The sequence below is a fragment of the Sarcophilus harrisii genome, chromosome 4 (assembly GCF_902635505.1).
Source record: "Sarcophilus harrisii chromosome 4, mSarHar1.11, whole genome shotgun sequence".
In the NCBI taxonomy this organism is placed as follows: domain Eukaryota; kingdom Metazoa; phylum Chordata; class Mammalia; order Dasyuromorphia; family Dasyuridae; genus Sarcophilus; species Sarcophilus harrisii.
In genome coordinates, this window is record NC_045429.1 from 275,682,552 (window position 1) to 275,706,190 (window position 23,639).

Consider the following 23,639-nt stretch of genomic DNA (forward strand, 5'->3'; position numbering starts at 1 on the left):
CTTCTTCCCCTTTTAGTTTTTTCCCAGTATCTGGAGACCAGAAGGATCATGGGCTGCTTATTCTGCACTGGGACTGGGGTGGGTGGGGGAGAGGAGGGCCCTAAACGAGAGGGGTATTTTCCTCGCATGCAAGGCGGGGCTAGATGCCAGGGGCTCCGTGTTCTCTAGGGGGCTGGGGATTGGATCTTTGTTCGGGGTGGAGCGCTGGAGCCAGCTCACATCCCTCTAGGGAGCTCAGGACCCTGACAGAACAAAATTGCAGGCACTTTCTAGGCAGGGGACTACTGACTAGTTTGCCCAGAGTCCCTTCCTCTTCCCTGCTCCAGCTCCTGCCCGCTTCTACGATTGTGATCCATCCCTTTCCCCTGACCTTCCGGGATCCAAGAGGGACACCCTTCCCTCCTGGTCCCCGGCCTAAGTGCAGGAAGACCCTCCCCAAGCATGTTAGAACAGCGAGAGCAGGCTGGCCCCGAGACCGTGAAGAAAGTTGGCCCTGTGCAAAAGCCACGGGTTAAGGAACGTGCGCCGGGCCGAAGGCGGCGCTGCACGGTGCCAGGAACGCCACTGCTCTTGTGCTGCTACCTGGCTTACCTGGCGTTGGGCACGAGCGTGTTCCGGGCGCTGGAGAGCGGCGCCGCAGGGGACTCCGAGGGGTTCCAGGAAGAAAAGTGGGCACCCCTGCGCAACTACACGTGTCTGGACAGCTCGGCGCTGGACGCTCTAATCCGGGTCAGGCGGGGATGCGTCTCTGGGGACTGGGTGAAGTTGGGGATGGAGAAGGAAGGGCTAGGGGCTGGGGACTAGAAGAGGGAAGGGTCCTAGTGAGTGAGGCGGGGGCACAGAGAGAAAGCCGAGGGTAAGTACTCCTCCAAAAAACCGACAAGGGAGGTAGGCTAAGGAGGACAAGGCTAGGAATGTTTCGTTTGAAGCGCAAATCTCAATTAGCGCTGGGCTATCCATAGATAGTGGCGCAGAATAGGAGGGAGCATCTTGGGTGTGAAAAAAAGCGGGACCAATTCACCTGAAGTTGGCGGATGTTGAGGCACACCACTTCCCACCCCACCTAGCTCCTCCCCTTTCTGCCTGCCCAGAGTTTCTGGCCCAGATACAGCATTTCACTCAGATCCCTTGCCCTTGGAGCGGCTAATCCTCAGGTTCAGTTCCATGCTGTCACTAAAGTGTTAATAAATGGGTGAGAGAGGGGTCAAGGTCAAGGCGATGAGCTGCTTCTCCTTAAAACCCCAAGTCTAGTCGCAGTTTTCTATTGCTAATTTACCTTGGAACTTTGAGTAAATGAGTCTGAGTTTCCTCATTTATAACATAAAAATAAATGTCTCAGTTTCCTCGTTTATAAAGTATAAGTTTTGGACCAGATAGCTTGTAAAAGTTCCTTCTAGCATTAGTTTGAGATAGTATGAGGTGAAGCCGGGAGAAGTGCAGAGTCGAGGGGAGGAGAGGGAAAGTACCCCCCCCCCCTTTATGGGCTGACTGGGGCAATTCCACAAGATGAGTTTAGGAAAACTGTGCCTGCCAGGAATTGAATGCAACCCTAGCCACCCTGACTTTATTGGCAACTAATCCTTCACCTGTCTGTCCTGTAATGCCAGAGAAACTGAGGCAGGAGAGAGATTAGAGAGTTTTCAATAGTTTATTAATTAGAGAGTATAATTGACTGGACAGGACTCTCCTCTCAAATTATCCAGTCAGATAGAGATATACTGTGACCAAGGAATCCATGTTGGTCCCAGGGCTGGGGAGCAAAGAATCCAGCATGCTGCATCTTGCAGCCAGACTCTTCCAGCCCTGGACAAGAGAAAGCCAATCACTTAAATATTCTCTAAAGACAAAAGACCTAAAAAAGGCGGGAAGGCTTCTGTCAGGTTGGGGGGAGACCATAACTCCTAAAAGCCCAGATACAGGATGTCTGAATACCCAGAGATAAAGATGTCAGTGAGGTATCTTGGAATATTTTAGAGGGATATTGTAAATTCTTGAGGACAGGGGAGGGTCAGGAGTTCTGCTCTCTTGTTTATCTTGCTAGCAATTTATAACCTTAGAATAAACGGTTCCCAATCTTAATGGACCAGAGTGGGTTTTTATGACTAAGGGGATTTGACAGAACAGTTGGAAACTGAGACAAAGGAAACTAGTTCAGGGAAATCAAGTCAGAACAGTTAAAGAGAACTGTGGCATAACAGTCCCTCCCTTAGCAAAAGGTCAGAAAACTAGAAATTCAAATGAAACCACCTCCCAAATGATGCATCTCAAAAAATTCAGCCCTTATCCTGACAAGTATGTAGCTCCATCTCATCCCAACTCTTCCCATCCTATTCCATCTCATCTCATAGGAGGGAGCTGGATACAACCCCAAGAAACAGATGGAGCCAAGATATCATGGGCACAGCAAAGGGCTAATTTTGGCCCCAAGCATTCACAGGAAGTCTCCTATTCCTCCCTTCTCTGACACCCCCTTCCCCTCTCCACAAGTTCTAGGACTATACTCTGAGCTTTACTTTGGAAGTTCCCCACTGTCTCACTCTACACAGGGAAGGACTTAATATTACACTTGACTGGAAGAACTACATTAATAATTTGTCCTTTCAGTAAAATAAATGCCATTGTTCCTTGTTCCAGTCCTGGGTTCTAGGGGGTGGGGGGGAATGAGGAAGAGGTCTTACAGTAAGGGAATCCTCACTTTAATGGGGAAAATATAATAGCATTTATTAAGGACTATGTGCCAGGTAATACAAATAGAAAATTGAGACCATTCCTGCCTTCAAGGAGCTTATATTCTAATAGAGGAGTCAACACATAAGAACAGGACAGTGTATTATCTTTTAGTAAGTCATAAGGATGACAAGTATAGTCATAAGAATATCAATTGACCAGAGACTTCCAGAAGTCAGTCAGCAAGCATTTATTAGGGACTTATGTACCTGGTATTTATACCGAGTGCTGAGGGAACAAAAGCAAAAACAGCCCTTATCCTCGAAGAACTTACACTCTAATGGAGGAGATACAAGATAAATACAAGTAGAGGGGATATCATTTCAGGAAGGCACAAGTGGTATGGTGGGGGAAAGAAGGGAGCAGACAGGAGCAATCTGCAGAATGTGGGATTTAATTGAACCTTGAAAGAAGCCGGGGAAACTCAGAAACAGAGATGAAAGGGCAAACCTTTCTAGGCTTGTGGGCCAGCCAAGGGTGCATTGGAGTCATCTCCTATCACTCCCTTCAATCATTCCATTTTTAGTGTGAGCATTTACATCTTGAAAATAGGCAGACACTACAGCTCTGAGTTTGTTTTGTTGATCATTTAGACTTGATGGGGAAAAAAAATGTTAGCAATGCAGATTAAACTTAAAAGTGTGTTAGGCTTTTCTGAAAGTCACTGCAGAGCCATGGAAATGGTTGGGTATTCTAGAACTGTGAGTAACCCTGTCTACCTGGATCAGAGAGGATGGAGACCAGATCTTAGCAAGAATTCAGGCTTGAAAGGGCAAATAGAGCATTTTATATTCTGGGAGCATTAGAAGCTGGTAGGGGACTAGAGACAGGGGAATAGAGGATGAAGGAGAATGAATGCCAGATATGCATTTTAGAAAAAAAAATTGAGTATCTGAGTAGAGAGATATGAGGCAGGGAAATGAGTAACAAGATTATTACAATGATCCAGGCAAAAGGCAATAAGATCTATAACTAGCATTGAGATGGTGTGAATAAAGAGAAAAATAGCTATTTAACAAAGGTATTGTGAAGATAAAAATTATGGAACCTGGCAATAGATCAGATACGTGGAGTGAATGTGAGCAAAAAAAAGTGGAAGATGATACTGAAGCTGCAGGCCTGAGTGACTAGGAACTCCCCTTAATAGGAAAGTTCAGAAGGGAAGGGGGGCTAAGGAAGGGAAGATAATGACTTAATAAGTTGTATTTTCAACATATTGTGTTTTGAAATACTATATATTGACTTTTGGACATACGGGGTTTTGAGATCCAGTTACAATATGATAGTATTGATTTGATTACCGCTCCCAGAGCAAGAAGAGCAGGAAAGGGAAAGCAGAGAAGAGAGAGAGAGAGAGAGAGAGAGAGAGAGAGAGAGAGAGAGAGAGAGAGAGAACAAAAAAAAGAGAGAATAGAATAGAAGAGGGTACCTCTATTGATAGGCAGGACAAATGAAAGCTATCTTCTTTCCATCCAGCCAGTATGAATTTCTAAATGGGATGTGAAGCATATTCTGAAGAAAGCTGGAGATAGTGGGCCATGTCGGTTTGTGCATCTACTCACTCACCCATCTAGAGTGGGAGTTCCAAAGCTGCATGTCCTAAGTTATGTAAGGTCACAGAGAAAGTCTACCATGGCTAATTCCCTGAGAACACTATGACTGCTGTCCCCACAGGACATTATCCAGAAATACAGGAGCGGAGTCATCTTCCCCAGCAACACTACCAGCATGGGCCGATGGGAACTAGCAGGCTCCTTCTTCTTCTCTGTTTCCACCATCACAACCATTGGTAGGGACCTGGGAACTGGGACATGGGGCAGAGGGAAAGAGATTTCTTCTTAATGGTATCATACTGCTTGGAGTTCAAATCTTGTTCATTTACTAGCTTTGTGACCTTGAACAAAATACTTAATTACATCCTGCCTCCAGTTCCTCAATGGAAAAAAATAAAATCTATCTTACAGGGTTGTTGTGAAGAACAAATGTAATGTTTGTAAAGTGCATTGTGCACTATATAATTTTGAAATCCTTTAAACTATGTAAATGATAGTCGTTATTTGCCCAGACAATAGGGAAGAGAGTGTATAATTGGATTTCTTGGGCATTTCATGGATGGGGTGGGAGGTCTAATTTCTCCCAAAAACCTTCTACATTGGGGAAAGTGTCTTCTTGTCTGTAGTACCATCTAGTAGCATCTGCAATACAAAGACAAGGGCCATTTAATTTCTTTCTTTTCTTTCTTTCTTTTTTTTTTTTTTTTTTTTTTTTGCTGAGGCAATTGGGGTTAAGTGACTTGCCCAGGGTCACACAACTAGGAAGTGTTGTGTCTGAGGCCATATTTGAACTCAAGTGCTCTTGACTTCAGAGCTAGTGCTCTATCCACTGTGCTACCTAGCCACCCTAGAGCCATTTTACTTCAAGGACTTGCAAAGAGCAAGAGAAAGGATGTACTGAATCTTTTCCTAAAATCTTAGAACATGGAAAAGGACTTTAAAAATCACTTCCACCCCCCTCAGTTTAGAGCAGAAAAAGTGACATCCATAGAGGAAAGACTTGCCCAAGATCACATAGGTAGACTTGAGTGACAGATTCCAGGCCAGACCTTCCAATATTTCTGGCACTCACCATCTCTCTCTGTAGAGCCAGGTTTCGTGTTCTCCCTGTCGTATAATCCAAATGCACCCCCTGAAAGAGGAGGAAAACCGAGTCAGCCAACAAGCATTGCTTACTGTGTAAGCAGTAAGAATAGTGTTTGTTGTGTGCCCAACACTATGCTGAGGGGAGGGAGTTTAAAAAAAAAAGTCAAGAAACTCATATTTTAATAGGAGAAATAAATAGAAACACCTATGTACATAGACAAGTTTTACAAGGTAAGTAGGGGGGACTGAGAAAGATCTCTTGCAAAGAGTGAGATTTGAATTGAGATCTGAAAGGTTAGAAGGGAAGGAGAAGTTTCCTTTGAATATCTCTACCTACCTTTGTCCTTAGTAGGTAGCTAAGGAAGAACTTCTCTGGAGATGGGAAACTGGAAGAGATTGGGATAGTCAATCATTTACTTCAATACTCTCTTCTACACCATTCAGGACCTGATTCTTTTGATCACTTCATAGTGCCTAATGACGCCTTTGTTCAGTCTTGTACCAAACTGGCCACCAGGTGGCAATATAAAACCATCATCAGCCAGAGTCCTTCCTAGAAGTCACTTTTGGGTGGGATGTCTATTATCTAGTTTCCAATTTGGAGTGGAGGGAGGGAACACTAGAAGAGGGAAGTTTTAAGGGTTAGGTAGGAGGGCAGAGAGGGCAGTGTCCAGCCATACCCCTGAGCTCTCTTTTGATCTGGTCTGTTCTAACTGAACTTGGTCTCACTCCTTACTCCTATCCCCCAACTAGTTTCCCTGCTTCTGTACCCAGAGGGCAGGATTTTGCTTTTCTTGGTATCCCCAGGGCTTAGCCCAGCACCAGGATCATGTAAACATTTAATAAATGTTTCTTAACTAACTGAGTCCCTGGGATGAAGGAGGAATCACTTTACAGACTCAGCTCTTATTTCGTTTAGAACTAAAATCTTTAATTCTTAGTGTTGTTCCAAGATACATAGAGACAAGTTGAGAAATATTAATTTTCAATTGGAGAATTTATTAAAGTCGACTTTGGCCACATGGGATTCGCATCCAAAGCGCATGGCCCCGAACAAAAGGACATAGGGCCTTTTGTAGGTCCAAAGAAACCAGCAAAAATGTATCTGACATATTTGCAACTGTTTGTTAAGAGGATATATCAAAGACAGGGGCAGGGAGACAGAAAACTTGCATGAGATTTCTGCTACTAATGTTATGCAGAAGAGGAGACAAGGGTGCAAAAGGGGTTTGGGATTGCTGGGTCATCTTAAATTCTCAAACCCAGTTTCCTCGGGGTTTTGGATTATAATTGTGACATTGGAATCATAAAATTTAGGACTGGAAGATTAAATCAAGCAATTATTATCTGAATATCTATTCTACCTTTGGGCAAATATGCTTAAAATAGAGCAAGGAAGAGAAGAAAGACCTTAGTAAAATAAGTCAGTCAACAAGCATTTATTAAGCAGTTACTATGTGCCAGGCACTGTGCCAAGCAATGATGTTTCTGGTCAAAGCCCCTTAGGAGTATCATAGGATCTCAGATTTTGAAAGAACTCCAGAAGCCACCATGTCCAACCAATAGCAGGGTAAATTTTTTTTTATAACATGCTGAACAAATAGTCATTCAGCTTGTGCTCAAATGCACCCAATGCTGGAAAACTCACTATTGCATAAATCCATTCTATTTACTGTCAGTTCTAATTGTCAGGCAGTTCTTCCTTACATTAGCTAAAATCTGCCTGCCTGTAACTTCAATGCTCTTTTCTTAGGCATGTCCTCTTTGGCCAACCAGGACAAGATCAATCCTTCCCAACTTAGTCCCAATTTTGGATTCCACTACACCACCCTCTCAACCACCCAAAGAAGCTGTTCTGAGATATCTGAGCATAGCTTTAAGGACCAAGAGAATAGTCCTTCAGATGTTTAAAAACAGAAACAGCCACTCCCACCTCTATCTTCTTTTCTCTAAATCATACATCCTTATTTTCTTTAACCTTATTTGTTGGCATGGCTTCAAGTCAATTTTCTATCCTGGTGACCCTCTTCTGGACATATTCAACCTTTTAAATACTCCTTCTAAAAAAAAAGGGCCCTCAGAACTGAATACAATACTCCAGATCAGAGGGCAGCTGGATAGTTCATTTGCTCATTTTGGATACTATACTTCTATTAATGACACCTAAGATCAATCAGTGGACTTTGGCTGCCACATCATTTTGAGTTCATTAAAACACCTAGATCTTTTTCACAGAAATTGATTTCAAGCCAAAGGCAACCAAACACTTAGTTTTCTGGGAGAAGGGGAAGAACCCAGTCAGTCAACAAACATTGCTTATTGTATAAGCAGTAAGAACACAGTGCTTTTTGTGTAACAAACACTGTGCTGAGGGAAGGGAATGTAAAAGAAAGGCAAGAAGCTCACATTTTAATGGGAGAGATAAATAGAAATACCTATGTATTGTGTCCTGCTTTCTAGAGCCCCCAGGTTAGGGTGAAACTACTAAGGATGGTGGGAAAATGGAATCCTGCCTCCACTTCTCCATAGGAAGGCATACTTTAATCACCCCAACTTGGGGGTTCTAGAAAGCAGGACACAACAGTTGGTGCCATTTTTCTACCATCCTCAGGAGTCCCACCTCATTACTTCTCCACTAGGATGGTATATTTTAATCACCTCAGTGTTGGCCCTCTAGGAAGTAATGGTATGTTTTGTCACTCCAACTTGGGTGCTCTAGAAAGCAGGATACAACGCACTATGTACATATAAAAATTTTACAATAGGTGGTGTTAGAAGATGGGTGATTAGGAAAAGTTTTTTGCAAAAAGATGAGATTTGAGTTGAGACTTGAAAGAAGCCAGGAAGAAGAAGGGAGAAGGGAGAGAAAAACTTCCCTTGAATATCACTGTCTTTCCTGGTCCACAGCTCCTAGGGTTCTATCATTGTGGTACCCCAAAAAGACCCCTTTTCTCTATCCTTCTTCCCCAAATCTCCTGTGTTTAAAATCAAGCTGTTCTCTCTATCACTGCTGTGTACCCTACAAATGACTTTCCCTAAAGCAAAAGATTTCCTAATTGCTGCTCAATTTCTAACCACATCTCCTGTATCCTTTAGTTGTGGATTTGATTATTTGAATTTAGTACAGTACTTTACATTATTCCTATTAAATTTCATCATCCGCTCTAAGCCTCATTTCATCCTGTTGAAATCTTTTTGTATCCTAATTCCATCATCAATGTATCAGCTATCCCTATTAGTCATCCATAGATTCAATAAGCAAGTCATCTATGTCTTTAGTCAGTCATTGATAAGAGAACACAGAAGACATGTGTTATTCCTCTAGAGACCTCCCTCATGTCTAGAGACATGATCCACTCATCAACACTCAGTTCATTGGGTTGGGGCAATCAAGAGTTCTGAAACCCACATAACTGTTCTCATTCTATCAATCTCTCTTTCCTTCATGTCCATAAGGATATTTCAAGATACTTTGCTTGGTAGAAATCCTCATATATTCCACATTTTTGGCATCTCTCCCTCATTGTCTTTCAAGCAGTCCTCCATAGTATAATTGTCCTGGCCCCTAGTCTTGTTCATGAAGTCACTGTCTCTCATGTAAGTTAGTTAAGGGACTAAATTTGTTCAAGGCAAGAGATAGCTGAATTGCTTGTTCTGACTGCAGTAAGGGTCTATTGCTAGCCAACAGACAAGGAATGGATAGTTCATAGTAATGAGAAAAGGGAGATAAAAGGTTGGAGAGGTTGATGAACAGTAGGGATTGACATCATCAGTGTTGAAGGGTCATAGATTTAGAGCAGACAGAACTAAATAGTAACCTCTGAAGTCATTCTAGTTCACCCCTTAATTTTACTGAAGGGCAAAACTAAGACCAAGAAGTCAAGTGAATGTTCAAAGGTATACTGGTGGTAAATGGCAAAGTATGGATTTAATCTTGGATCTTTAGACTCTTTCCCCAACCTCAAAAAGAGGCCCTAACAGGTCATGTCCAGTCATTCTCCTTACTCAGTTTATGCCAACTGACTTTGAATTTTGTATTTTTTAAAGAAACTTTATTTGTGACCAAGGCATAAAGGAGGGGGCTGGAGGTTGGGAAGGAGTGCAATAACACTTAAGATATAGGCTTTTTTCTCTCAACACCACCCTCTCAACCAACCAAAGAAGCTGGTTCTGAGATATCTGAGCCTAGCTTGAAGGATGAGAAGGACCAAGAGAATAGGGAGGTGAAGCAATATAATACAATACAATGTAACACAACAGAGTACAATATAATCAGTATAATATTTCATTCCCAGTCACCTGAATTTATGAGTGGATCATATACAGAACTGCAAAATATAGTTACTACATTTAGAGGCTTACCATCTATATGGGGAAAATTGACATCAACAAATAATTTCCATAAATATGCAATATTTGATAAAATGTGTAACCGTGATGCAAACTATATATGTAAACACTGAGGAAACAGCAACAAAAAGGTCTCAATGGAGGTTTAGTCAAGGAAGACTTCTTGGAAGAAGTGAGACAACTTTATGAAAGATGGTTTGCATGATCCATAGTGTAATACAATATAATCTATAAAGGGAAATCAGACTAAAGAGGGGAGAAAGTGGGTATCCAGAAATGAATATGGTAAAACCCAGGTTCCAAAAAGCAGCCATATGTGATCCACCTGATCCCCAGATATAAACTCACAGATTTTTAGCCCCATTACCTTTTATTTATTTATGTAATCAGTCTACATGAACTAATAAGGAATGATTTACTAGATCAGAATGGTATCTTGTGGAGGTTAACCTCAGAAGCTGTGCAGATTGAGCTGGAGCCTGAGAAATTGTAAATTAAGAAGATAGGGAGACTATTGTGATGGAGAGAAGAGAGCATTAGATTTAGAATTCAAAGAACTAGGTTTGTCTAGATTCTGCTGTTCTCTACTTGTGAGGTCTTCAGTTCTCTGAACCCCAATCAAATCATCATGAAAAGCAGCAGAGCACAGTGGATAAAGTGTTGGCCTTATAGCCAACATTTGGGTTGGAATATCCCCTGGGAAATCTAATGGCTGAGATGCCATAGGTATATCACTAAACTTCCATTTCCTCATCTCTACAGCGGGGATAATATTATTAGCATCTGCCTTACAAATCAAATCAGGATCAAATGAGAAAACCTATGTAAGGTATTTTGTAGACCTAAACATTTGGCATTTGCTAAAGAAATATTAGCTATTATTATTGCATGTAAAAAATAACATTAATACTGTCTACTTCATGGGGTCATTACAAGGTTCAAAGCAGATAATTTCTCCAAAATTGCTTTGAAAATATAAAGTACTATTGTTTTTCCTCAATAAAGTCACTAGTTCCTACTTCTTGGGTGACTTTGGGCAATCACTTAACATTTTCAAGCCTCAGTTTCCTCATTTGTAAAATGAAAGGATCCAACTGGATGAACATTAAATCCCACTTCAACGCTAAATCGGGGATCCTAAGTCTTCCTATGATGCCATATCATAGCTTAGAGTAGATTCTAGCATTCTCAAAAGCTTTGTTTTAGGGAGGTACCAGGGTACAATAGAAAGAGAATAAGTCTGAAGCTCTCCACTGTGCCATATAACTTACTATATGACTATGAGCAAATCATTTGATCTCTCTAGCTTTAGTTTCCCTTTGTCCAGTTCCACATTCCTAATCTTATGACCAGTAGAGGAAAAGCCTTGGCAGGTCTTAGGAGGCTAGAAAGGTATGCTGTTGACAGCCTGCTGCTGTCCAAGTTAGCTAAGGCTAAGGATGCTAGAGAGAACTCATGATAAGTTGTATTTCATCTAGTCCTAAAGACATAGCTACAAAATGGGGAAAGAAATGGGCTGTGTATTGATGCACTGAACACCTTCATAAATTAAACCAAGGATATTCTAAAGAATTAACTCAAATCCTATTCCAATGTGTCCTCCTTGAGAAGGTAGGTGGCTCAACTAGATAGAGTACCAGGCTTGGAATCAATAAGATCTGAGTCCATATTTCGCCTCAAGACACTTAGTAGGTGTGTGACTGTGCAAGTTACTTATCTTCATTTCCTCAACTGTAAAACAGAGATAACAAAATGCTTTTTCTCTTCCTTTCTTCTTCATGGCCTCAAGTTGACAAGAATTTCTCACAGGCTACACCAGAGAAACACAACCCATGGCAGATTCTACTGAACTAAGCTGGAAAGTTACAGATATGGTACCAGCTGCTTTCAAAGAGACTTGTCAACAAAGTAATGAAATTGTGATCACACTAAAGATGTGGGAATGTTGTTTTCATTGTTATCTTTTATGTTAATTTGATGAACCAACTCCTTTCCCCATCTCAAGTTCTTCACTTCCACTTAAAAGTGTCTGATTCAAATAAAATTCAATAATATTTAATATGTAGCCTACCCCAGTGGTTAGAGAGCTGGGGTTGTGGTTGGGAAGGTCTCAGATTAGGTCCCTCCCTCTACCCTTACTTTGTGACCCAAAGAAAGTCATTAACTTTTAACTAAAATTGAAGTTTCAGAGCAGTTGCAGAATTTGTTTGTTTTTTGGTAAAGGATTCTTACTCATCAGAAATTTCTTTCACATATATCCAAACTATGTTAATCAAGAAGCATTTATTAGATATCTACTATGTCAGGCACTGAACTAAAAGGTAGGGATACAAAGAGAGGCAAAAAACAATCCCTGTTTTCAAGGACATCACAGTCTAAGGAGCTTTATGTTTTGTTAAATCATGTTTGTAACTGAGGTTTCAAAGGTTGAGAATAATGAAGGGAGGAAGGAAAAGGGAGAGGGAGAGAGAAAAGGGGAAAAGGGATAGGGAAGGAAAAGAGGGAGAGAAGGAAAAATCTGTTGCTGTTTTCCTTTTTTTTAATTAAACTTATTTTTTCAAATAACAGAAATTAAATTTCTTCCCCTTAAATCCCCACCTCCCCACCCCTCACCATCACAACTGGGAGGAAAGAGAAAGAAAAACAAAGCAAACCCATGTAAAAAACAATTATGAATGAATGTGTGTGTGTATACATATATATATATATATATTATATATATATATATATACATATGCATGTGTGTCTATGTATACATAAAAGTCAAGCAAAACAAATTCTCCAGTTAGATATGTCCAGAAAACATATGTCTCAATTTGCACTATAAGTTCATTTCCTCTTGCTGTCAGGAGATGGATTGTTGGCTATTATTTTTATTATCATTCTATTCTTATCATTTTAAAGGGCAAAAGAAAATGTTCCTAGGACAAATTGCTATCCTGCTATTATTTTTTAATATTTAAAGTATTGCACAGGTAAATAAATACGACAGCCTTTTTAAAAGCTTTTTATTTTCAAAATATATGCGTAGATATCTTTCAACATTCACCCCTGCAAAATCTTGTGTTCCAAACTTTCCTCTACCTCCTTTGCCCATACCCTCTTCCCAAAATGGCAAATAATCCAATATATGCCAAATGTACAATTCTTCTATGCATACTTCAATATAACAGCTTCTTATAAATAAATAAAAAGTATTGAGATGCAAGCTCTACCTCTTTGGGCTCAATGAAAGCATCTTCAGGATACCTTTTGTGGCAGATAGGACAAAGGAGTTGATACATATCTCTTACCACATGATTGTGATTTCCTTGGCTTGGTCTTTTGACCATGTTTTGAAAGTTTTTCATTCCATGTAGTCTGGGAATTATGAATTTTTGGTATGACAACAGTCATTTTAATTGTCACTTTTCATTTTTTATGAACTGATGTCATATTCAGGAAATTGTGGGCAATTTGATGATAGTCCAGATCAAGTACATTTTATTGGTTTAGTTCTTCAGGATATTTTAAAGTCTATATTTGTAATATGGAAATTTGTCATGTGTGAATACATGAAAGATAGAAAGACCTTGATGTATACATAATTCTAACCAAGAAATCATGTAGTTTGTGTATAAGTATGGTAGTGTGGTAAATTTTTATATAGCCTATAGTGATGTTAAACTTTTTTTGTTATTTCTTTTGTATAATCTACACTGATCACAAAATCTAGGTCCCTTAAGGATAATCCTTCTAGTTTCTGGTGCTAGTAACTTGGTTCTGTAATTGCCCCTCCATTTTCATCAACATGTTCATATGACTCAGCAATAATAATAATAACTATTATTATTATTATTAAAATTACATTAGTTCATATTTGAGGGAATGGCCAGCTTGACTAAGGTGATGATACTTGGAATTGATAGATGGGAGAAACCTCTTGGAGATAATAAATTTATTTTAACTGAATGACTAGTGGAATTGATAAGGACCAGGAGCTTGTTTGATTTTATATTTAGCCTTCTTTAGTAGGTGGGTGGATGAATGAGTGGATGGATGGATGGGCAGAGAATTGAAGTTCTAATAGGTCTCCTAAGTAGAAAAAATCCTTCAGATAACTGAAAATATAGAACTGTACATATGTGGACATCAAACTAGACTTGATGATAAATGAATAAAGATAATATAAAGAGAGAAAAGAGATGGTTCCCAGATAAGGATAAGAAGAGGCAGAGAAAGATAAGTTAGAGAAGTAGGAAGGAAATCAAACTAGTATAATAAGGTGGGTAGAATAAGGAATAGATAGGTAAGGAGAGAAGATAAAGTAAAAGGATTAAGATAGAAAGACAATAGAAATAAAAATAAGAGAGAGATTCATAAATAGTAATTAATATTTTGATGTATAGAATGATTTTACATTTATATAAATATTTGTGTCTAATAGCCATCTCTAGGATAAAGTGGGAAGGAGAAATAAAACTAAAGAAAAAAAAAGAAATTTACATGATAACTTCGGTATATATTTAAAAGGAATATCAAGTTGTCCACAATAGATATTCATTTTCATGTGCAATCATTTTTTATTATTCTGTTATTGAAATGCTTATTTTATTCCATGATTTAAAATTTTAATAAATAATTTTTTTAAAATATGATGTTATAAAAGCTAAGAAAGGAAAGTTTCCTGGAGTTGTCAACAGGATTCAATGCTACAGAGAGGTCTGGAAGGATCAAACATAAGAAAAGGAGGTCACAGCTGATCTTAGGCTAGAAAACAATTGCAATGAAATGATAGCAGTAGAAATCCAACTGCCTTAGGATTAAGTGGCAAAAAAAAAGAGAAGGGAAACAGGAAAGGGAAGAAAGAGGAATAAAAGTACAAAAGGGAAACTGAAACTCTTCAGATGGGTGGGATCTTCTTAAAGTTAAAGGGTTCATTTAAAATTGCCCTTTTCTGCATGGTCAAGAAGGAATTGGGCAGAGCCCTGCGCTAGTGGCTACCCTATCCTATTCCATCTTCACCTTCTCCAAAAGAGGTGAAGGAAGGAGGAAGACATTATCTTCCATTCTCCCCTCATTTTTTTCAATCCATCCCTTTCTCCACCTTTCCTGAGATTAAAAATCCTGAGAACAGAGAGGCAGAAGGATATAGTAAAGTATAGTCAGGAGAGTAGATTTGGGATATCTTCTGCAACTATCTCCTTTAATTCCCATCTCTTTTTGTGCCCTAGGATATGGGAATCTGAGTCCCCAAACAATGGGTGCACGTCTCTTCTGCATCTTCTTTGCCTTCCTGGGAATTCCTCTCAATCTTGTGCTGCTCAATAGATTGGGACGCCTCATGCTTTCCTGGGTTCAGCGTTGGGCCTGTTGGCTTGGTGGGACCCAGAAGGTAAGAAAGATTGGAAGAGGAATAAAGGATTTGAAAGCAATGGTAGAAATCTGGGAAAAATGGAACCAGGGTTCCTGTAGGACATGTGGGGCTCATTTCTGAGGATGGGGAATTCCTTGGGAATCAGGGGGTCTCTTAAGGATTAGTGATGAGAATTAGGTACAGGAAAGGAAAGGTCACTGCTTAAAATGGGGGAATTATTGGTAGGTTTGGAGGTTCTCTGGAGTTGAAGGATCATTTTGGGGGATGGGGAAATACCCTTCTTGACTGATAAGGAAAAGGTCAGAAATGTGGCTATGTCATGAGGAATGCTAGCTAGCTGCAAGGAACCCAAGGAATGAAGGTATATGGGTGATGGAGAAGCACGTGGGCTGCTTTGATCCCAAGTCATGCCCTTCATGTTCATCTTGCCTTTACCTGGTCACTTTTCAGATTCATGTGATCCATCCCTTGCCCTGTTAGATTTGTTCCCTCTCTTTCCAGACCTGTCCCATGGATTTTTTTTTTTTTTTTTTTTTTTTTTTTTGTATTCTCTTGCAGAACCAGGCCAGAGCTCGGTGGTTTGTGGGTTCCTGTGCCTTCCTCTCGGGCCTTCTACTCTTTTTCCTGTTACCTCCACTTCTCTTCTCCCACATGGAAGGCTGGAGCTATGAGGAAGGATTCTACTATTCCTTTATCACCCTCAGCACTGTGGGGTTTGGTGACTATGTGATAGGTGAGAAGAGGGCAAAGAAGGGGCAAGAAGATTTCCAAGAGTCAACATAGCCATTCTCCTGCCTTTGGGCTAGATTGTTTCTCCTTCCTTCCTTTTGTAGAGATCTCAAAGATAGAGGATACTTTATTTCTGATGGTCTTTATCTGAGAATCTCTCAGCACAGTTAGATACATTGCTTCCTAGCTGAAGGAAGATATGGCTTTGGGAGCCTTTGTTTCCTCCTCTGTAAAATCAGGGAGTTGGAATGTGATGACCTCTGTGATCCTTTCTAGCTCCAAACCCCATCAACCTATTATTCAAAAGCACTTAGCATAGTGCCTGGAATTATAAATGCTTATTTCCTCTTGTTTCTTACTACAAATCTGTCCAAAGCTGGAATTAGAGATAGACAAGCTAAGCAGCCCCCTATCACACAACCCACAAGGAAGCACCAAGAGGAGTACTTTTTAGTCCTGCTACATGTTGATGTCCATAAAGAGCCCTAAAATTCCACTCTTCAGGGCACATTTATTTTTAGGGAAGACTCAAAACTTTTTAAATGCTCTGTCACACACATTTTCAAGCACAAGAGGGCTCCATTTTACAATCTTGCTCAATGGAGCACAAAATGCTGATCCTAATTCTTCCTAAAATTTTCTCATTGTAGGATTAACTCATTTTCCTTTGGTCCAGCCCTCAGGAGAAAATGAGAGTATCTTGGTCACTATTCTCTGGCTCATTGGTCAAAGTCTTATTGGACAATTCAGTGAAGCTCCATCTTCCCCATTGAAGAAACAGCTAAAAGTAAATGTCTAAGTGACAAGGTAGAAATCTTTTCACTAAAGAAAGTTGAAGCTCAGATTAGTTAGTGTTTTCTGGGTCACGAAAGAGGCAGAAGCCTTTAGGGTATCTAGATCTCCTCTTCCAGACCCACCTCACCTTCACACCCTGTGTTGGAATGCCCAGTCCTAGAAAGGTGGGGCAGGGCAGCCCAGTAGATCACACATCAGTCATTCCAGTCATACCTGAGCTTTGTGAGAAGAGCTATGTTCCATGTCAAGTAAAATACACAGCTCTTCACGAACAGAACAAGTGCCTGGAAGTCACTGGGTTCAAGTTTGACCTTTGTTACTGACTAACTAACTAGCTAAGTAATTCCACATTTCTGGGACTCATTTTTTAAATTCATAATAAAATCAAAGGAATAGACTAGGATTTTCCAAAATAAGTCCCATAGAATCCTACTGTCCAACATTCTGGGGTAGGAGGGTGGAGGTATGTGAGAACATATTGCTAGTTTTTCTTTCTCTAAAATTTTAGTGTATAGTATATGTACATATAGGCAGTTTTACAGTAGGAAAATCAACATAATTAGTCTTTTCCTTCTAAAAATTTAAGTCTATTGTAAAACAAGGTTGTGGCAATTTTCTAGTAAGAAAACTAGTAAGTTTTTTTTTTTTTTTAGCAGGAAAATTGGCTTATTCTTCTATCTTTTGCTACAAATTTTCCCAGCCCCTTTCCCCACACTTTCCATCTCAGTGATGAACTATGTCCCTAGGCTTCTCCCACACTCATACAACCAACAGTATTTATCAGTTCTGTCAGTGTAGCTGACACACTGAAGCATTCCCTGATCAAACAAAAATTATCTCTAAGGGCCTTCTAGTTCTAAAAAAAATTACCATGATAAAATTATAATTACAATTTTAGTGATTCTATAATATATATATGCAGTTAGTCAAGCAACAAGCATTTATTAAATACTTACTATGTATCTAACCATGTGTAGAGAGGTGGCAGAGTAAAGTACTGAGGCTGGAGTCTGGAAGTCTCATCATCCTGAGTTCAAATCAAACCCCAGATGCTTACTGGCTATGCTACACTGGGCAAGGCCCTTTACCCCATTTGCCTCAGTTTCCTCATCTGTAAAAGGAACTGGCAAACAACTCCAGTATCTTTGCCAAAAAACAAACAAACAAACCAAACGACACTATGAAAAGTTGGGTATGATTAAAGTGAACAATGAAGGGATATACTGGGGGAGGAAATGGGGGGAAGGAGGGAAAAAAATTGGAACAAAAGGTTTGGCAATTGTCAATGCTGTAAAATTACCTATGCATATAACTTGTAAATAAAAAGCTATAATAAAAAAATAATAAGAGGATATAAAGAAAGGCAAAAGACATCTCTGGGGCCCATGCTCTTAAAGAGATCACATTCTAATGTTAGAAATAATACATAAATAAAGATTCACATACAAGATATATGCAGAAGCAATCAGAACTGGATTGCCACCTACATTTAAATTTTCAGTGTGAGCATTTAAATCTCAGAAATGTCTACCAATCGGGACTTGATTTATTATTTTGTTCATTGTCTATACTTTTCAAAAGTGCTAGTCATGCAGATTAAGTTTAAAAGAGTAAATATACTATTTTTGTTTTTGTTTTCTAGAGAACATGTTTTTTAAACATTGACCAACATGCCCCTGTTTTGCTCTCTGTAAACATTATTTGAATTCACCACTTTAATAGAAGACTCAGGGAATCAAGTTATCACCAGACTGGAAGCCTGGTGACTGGAAGAGGAAGAGAAGGAAGATAGGTATTTATGTAGCCCTTTAAGATTTGCAAAGTGCTTTACTTCCATTATGTCCCTGTAATAGATGGAAGATAATCTCACTCAGATATGCAGATGATATTGCTCTGATGGCAGAAAGTGAAGAAGAATTCAGAAGCTTCTTGATGAGGTAAAAGAGGAGAGTATATTTTTAAAAACTGGCTTGAAGGTTAACTATGAAAAAACTCACATTTTGGCAACTGGTCCTATTTCTTCCTGGCAGATTGATGGAGAGGAATGAAAACAGTGTCAGATTTTATATTGTCGGTCTCAAAGATCACTGCAGACAGTGACTACAGCCATGAAATTAAAAGATGTTTATTCCTTGGAAGGAAAGCTATGGCAGCTCTGGGCATCATACTAAAAAGCAGAGTCATCACCTTGCCAACATATACTTAAAAGAAATGGTATTTCCATTTGCAAAGTATGGCTTGTGACCATTAGGAGAGCTGAGTGCTACAGCATCAATACTTCAAATTGTGTTGTTGAAGAGGACTTCTGAGAGTCTCTTGGACACTAAGAATATCAAATCTGCCAACACTTAAAGAAATTAATTCAAACTATTCATTAGAAGCTCAAATACTGAACCTGAAGCTTAATAGAAAGGCTTTCTACAAAATCTGAAATATGAGTTGAGTCTTGAAGGAAAGCAGAGAAATTAATAACAATTCATTATTTATGTGGTTGTTCAGTTATGTCCAATTCTTCATGAGTTCTCTTGGCAGAGATACTGCTTTCTCCAGTTCATTTTACAGATTAAGAAACTGAGGCAAACAGGATTAAGTGATTCACTCAAGGCTACATGGCTTAATAAGTGTCTGAGAGAACATTCAAACTCATGTCTTCCTGATTCTAGTCAGAGGACTCTCCACCTCCTAGCGGTTCCAGCTAAGAGGCAGAGGTGAGAAGGGAGAGCACTTCAGACCTGGGGGATAGTCAGTCTGTAATCAGGGAGTGAAGCCATAGAGACACAAGTGAAGCTGTATTGAGAAATGCATATGGGACAGATAGGAAGGGTCCAGTTGCCAAACAGAGGAGTTTTCTATTTAATTTTTGAAATAATTGGAAGCCAGTAGAGTTTACTAAGAAGGATGAGGTGACATGGTTAGACCTGGATTTTAGAAAAATCATTGTGGTAACTTTGTGGATAGGTTAGTTAGGACAAAAACAGGGCTTTAATTCTTTTTTGTTTTAATTTGGTGACCTGGAAGGGGCAGGATTTCAATTTAATTCAATAAACAGTTATTCAATACCTACTGGATACTAGACACTATATTAAGCACTGGAGGTACAAAATAGAAAGACAGTCCCTGACTTCAAGGAACTTATAGTCTGACAAGAGAAGTTACAAAGGAAACTGAAAAGGGCTGGGAGGTGGGGATGCGGCCCACCATGGGGTAGGATTGAAACTAAGCTGAATTGCTGTTACCTGGAATGTCTGGAAAGTTCAGAACTCTCTATAAAAAGGCCGCTTTAGGAGAAATTTATCACTCTGCTCTCCCACAGTTCAGTTCAGCACAGTGGATAGAGCACCAGGCTTGGAATCAGACTTCTTCCTGTATCCAAATTTGGCCTCAGAGACTCGCTAGCTATGTGACCTTGGACAAGTCACTTAATCCAATTTGCCTCAGTTTTCTCATGTGTAAAATGAGCTGGAAAAGGAAATGGCAAACCACTCCAATATCTTTACCAAGAAAGCCTCAAATGGGATCAGGGAGTCAGACAAGACTAGAAAACATACTCAACTTAACACCAGCAAACACTTCAATCAGAGGGGAGAGGAAACTGAGAAGGTGTTGAGTCTCAAAAACTGAGTCAATGTAGGTGGTGATAAGATAAGCTGAAGACCAGCTTATCCTAGAGAAACTTGATGTTCTGTGGAGTCTAAACTAATCTGTGCTGCTGATGGAAAAGGGAGTTAGTTGGCTTATAACCTTTTTCTCCAAATGGAGAAACTGAAGTCCATCTGCCAGAGATGACCCTCAGCACCAGGGTCAAAATTGGAAGCTATGCTTACCTCAGCTTTTGGAAACTCTTTATCCCACAAAGTGGGAGTCAATCCCTCTTGCCAGCCATCAGCTCCCCTCCAGCCTCTCTTCTTTCAATTGCATTTTCTATCCACTTAAGCCCTTTGCCAGCTGCCTGGTCCCCTGACATTTACGTTTGTGGCTGAAAAATGAAATAAGACTACAGAAAAATACCTCCTTCCCCCCGCTCCCTCCTTGCCTGCTGCTAGCTACAGAAAAATCTTGCTCACCACTGATCTTATTTTGGCTCCCAACTAAATCATGGTCCTGAGCTTCGGTAATATAATCAGCCCTAATCCAATCCCCACCACTGAGGCAGCAGGCTACACCAGGAGGGGTACCAGAGCCAGAGAGAGGAAGAGAAGACAAAGGACAGGAGACAAGTTCCTCCCCCTTTGCTTCCTTCAGTCAGGTATTTCTGGGTGCCCAGAATTAATCGAAGAGATCATAATCTTCTCATAAAGCAGAATGGAGGAGTTTGACATAGTCCTTAGTCCCAGTTTCAAAACATCTCTGGATCTCTTAGGGAAACTGGAGGAGGGATGATCTAAAAGAGGAAAAAAAAGATATCAGAAAGGAAGGTTGAGGAAGAGTATTAGGGATAGTTAGCTTTAGAAAGTGAAAAGAAACTGGTTTGCCTTTTTTTTTTATTGTGACTACACATATAGGTACTTAAAGAATGTTTATTATATTGTATTATAATATGGAAAGATCTTCCCTTTCTATCTAACAAAGCAACAAACAAATGCAAAGGAATCTATTGAAAACATACCACAAAATATATTTTGCATGACTTCATACATATAATTAATATCATATTTCTAGCCTTCTCAAGGAATGATGGAGAAGCAGGAGGGAGAGAATTTGAAACTCAATTTTTTTTTTAATGAATGATAAAAAAAAATTTCACATGTAATTGGGAAATATTTAATGAAATAAATAAGAATATTTTTTTTAAAAAGAAAAGAAAACATACCATAAGCAGCTCACTTCAGAAAACAGGGATCCAAGGGACAAAAGGGGTGGGACAGGTAATAACCACCAGCATTTATATAGCATTTTAAGGTTTGCAGGCCACATTACATATGTTATGTCATTTGATCCTCAGACTAGTCCTAGAAGGTAAATATTATTTTGGTTTTGGTTTTTTGGCTTTTTAATTATTTTTTTACTATACACATTGCTTTATGAATTATGTTAGGAGAGAAAAATCAGAACAAAAGGGAAAAACCAGAGGAGAGATTAAAAAAAAAAAAAAACAGAAAAAATTAGTAAACATAACATGTTAATTTACATTCAGTCTCCTTAGTTCTTTTTCTGGATGCAGATGGAACTTTCTGTCCTAAGTCTATTGGGATTGCTTTGAATCATTGAACCACTGAGACAAACCAAATCTTTCATAATTGATTATCACACATTCTTGCTGTTACTGTGCACAATGTATTCCTGGTTCTGCTTGTTTCACTCGGCATCCGTTTATATAAATCTTTCCAGGCTTTTCTGAAATCACCATGTTCATCATTTTTATAGAACAATAATATTCCATTACCTTCCAGTACCACAACTTGTTCAGCCCTTCCCCAATTAATGGGCATGGTAGGTGCCCTATTTTACAGATAAAGAAACTGAAGTTAAGTGATGTCATGTGGCTTTCCCTGAATCACACAGCTAGTAAATTCCCCAGGTTGAGATAATCCCTTGAGCTCCTTCTTTTCCCCCCAGGGATGAATCCAGAACGGAACTACCCAATATGGTACAAGAATGTTGTGTCCACGTGGATCCTCTTCGGGATGGCTTGGCTGGCCCTAATCATCAATTTGGTCATCTCCCTGATGGAGAGTTCAACAGTCCTGTGTCCTTGCAGCCAAAGGTATCTACTCAGGATGTGGGCATCCAACACCAAGCCCCACAGACCAAAAGCAACAACTGGAAAAAGTAGGGGGAAAATCACCCGTAGTTGATAATGGATAGAGCAAGATGCCGAGGATTCAGATCTAGAAGGAACCTTAGAGAACATCTAATCCCCATTGGGGGGGAACTGAGGCCCAGAGAAGGGAACTGACTTGCCTTAAGTTTCACGTGTGGAGCAAGAAGCAAAGCAGGAATTGGAATTCGGACCCAGGTCTTCTGACTCCCTCCCTCCCCGACTTACACTCACCACCACCTAGCTACCAGATGACTCATAGTAGAGATCCTCAATGAACCGTGACCTGTGACCTCTTCCCCTTCCTCCCTGGCTTCCTTCCAGCCCCCTTTCTTGTGTTAGCCACTCTAGAAAAACATCCTTTCCATCCTCCACTATCCCCACCCCCACACTTGCATCAAAGCTCCATGTAACTCACCCCCCCAGAGAATAAAAATCAGAGGCAGAAATAGAGTGTCAGAAAGAAAAGCTCACTGTGTAGAACTATGGGAGAAGAAATAAATATGTTTGTTTAAGAGAGACATAAACTCATCCAGGGCAGGGAGTCTAACTTCTATCTTTGAATCCCAAATGCCTATTAGAATGCTTAAAGATATGCTTAATAAATCTTAAGTTGAATACAAAGTGGGGTGGTGTTTGCTGCCCAGGCTTTGGAGGGCTTTGAAGTTTGGGTAGATCAAGTGCAGTGTGAATGGATTGATGCTGTTGTTGCAGCTGCTGCAAAAGGCAGTTTAATCTAGTGTACTGAGAGCTGCCCTCAGAGCCAAGGAGACCTGGACTCAGGTCTCCCTCTGATACATATTGGCTATGTGATCTGGACTAATTATTTAATCTCTCCATGCTCTAAACCAAGCCAGAAGTGTCAAATTCGAAGGCCTGGGGCCACTTTGCAGAAAGACCCTCCAGAGAGCATAGCCAGAACCAGCTTAAAATGTAAATGGGAAATACTTAACAAAATAAGGAGAAATATAATGTTCATATGTGTTTTTCTAAATTAATATACTGGGGCAAGTAGGTGATACAGTGGATAAAGCACCAGGCCTGGAGTCGGGAAGATTCATCTTCCTAAAGTTCAAATACAGCCTCAGATACTTATTAGTTGTGTGATCCTAGAGCAAATCACCTAACCCTGTTTGCCTCAGTTTCCCCTTCTGTAAAATGAAGTGGCAAACCACTCCAATGTCTTTGCCAAGAAAACCACAAATAGGGTGATGAACTTTCCTGAACAATTAAAACAAAAATGAAAGATTAGTATGCTTTATATATGGTTTAGTGGCTCCATTTC

General features: G+C 39.9%; 1 protein-coding gene across 1 annotated transcript; it reads left to right on the top strand.

The window, feature by feature from the left end:
* The first annotated feature begins 71 nt into the window (after nt 1–71).
* On the top strand, nt 72–23,384 carry KCNK17 (potassium two pore domain channel subfamily K member 17). The gene is made up of 5 exons (XM_023502976.2): nt 72–729; nt 4,402–4,516; nt 14,930–15,090; nt 15,631–15,805; nt 22,153–23,384. Exons 1-5 carry the CDS (start codon nt 442–444, stop codon nt 22,389–22,391), a joined length of 978 nt encoding a protein of 325 aa, XP_023358744.1. The 5' UTR covers nt 72–441; the 3' UTR covers nt 22,392–23,384.
* The last annotated feature ends 255 nt before the right edge of the window (nt 23,385–23,639 follow it).

Bases quoted from the DNA above. Each gene is read 5' to 3' on its own strand.
- KCNK17 (XM_023502976.2), top strand. From the start codon at position 442: ATGTTAGAACAGCGAGAGCAGGCTGGCCCCGAGACCGTGAAGAAAGTT. The intron at 4,517-14,929 runs GTAGGGACCTGG...TTTGTGCCCTAG, and splicing joins TTCCACCATCACAACCATTG to GATATGGGAATCTGAGTCCC. The intron at 15,091-15,630 runs GTAAGAAAGATT...ATTCTCTTGCAG, and splicing joins GGCTTGGTGGGACCCAGAAG to AACCAGGCCAGAGCTCGGTG.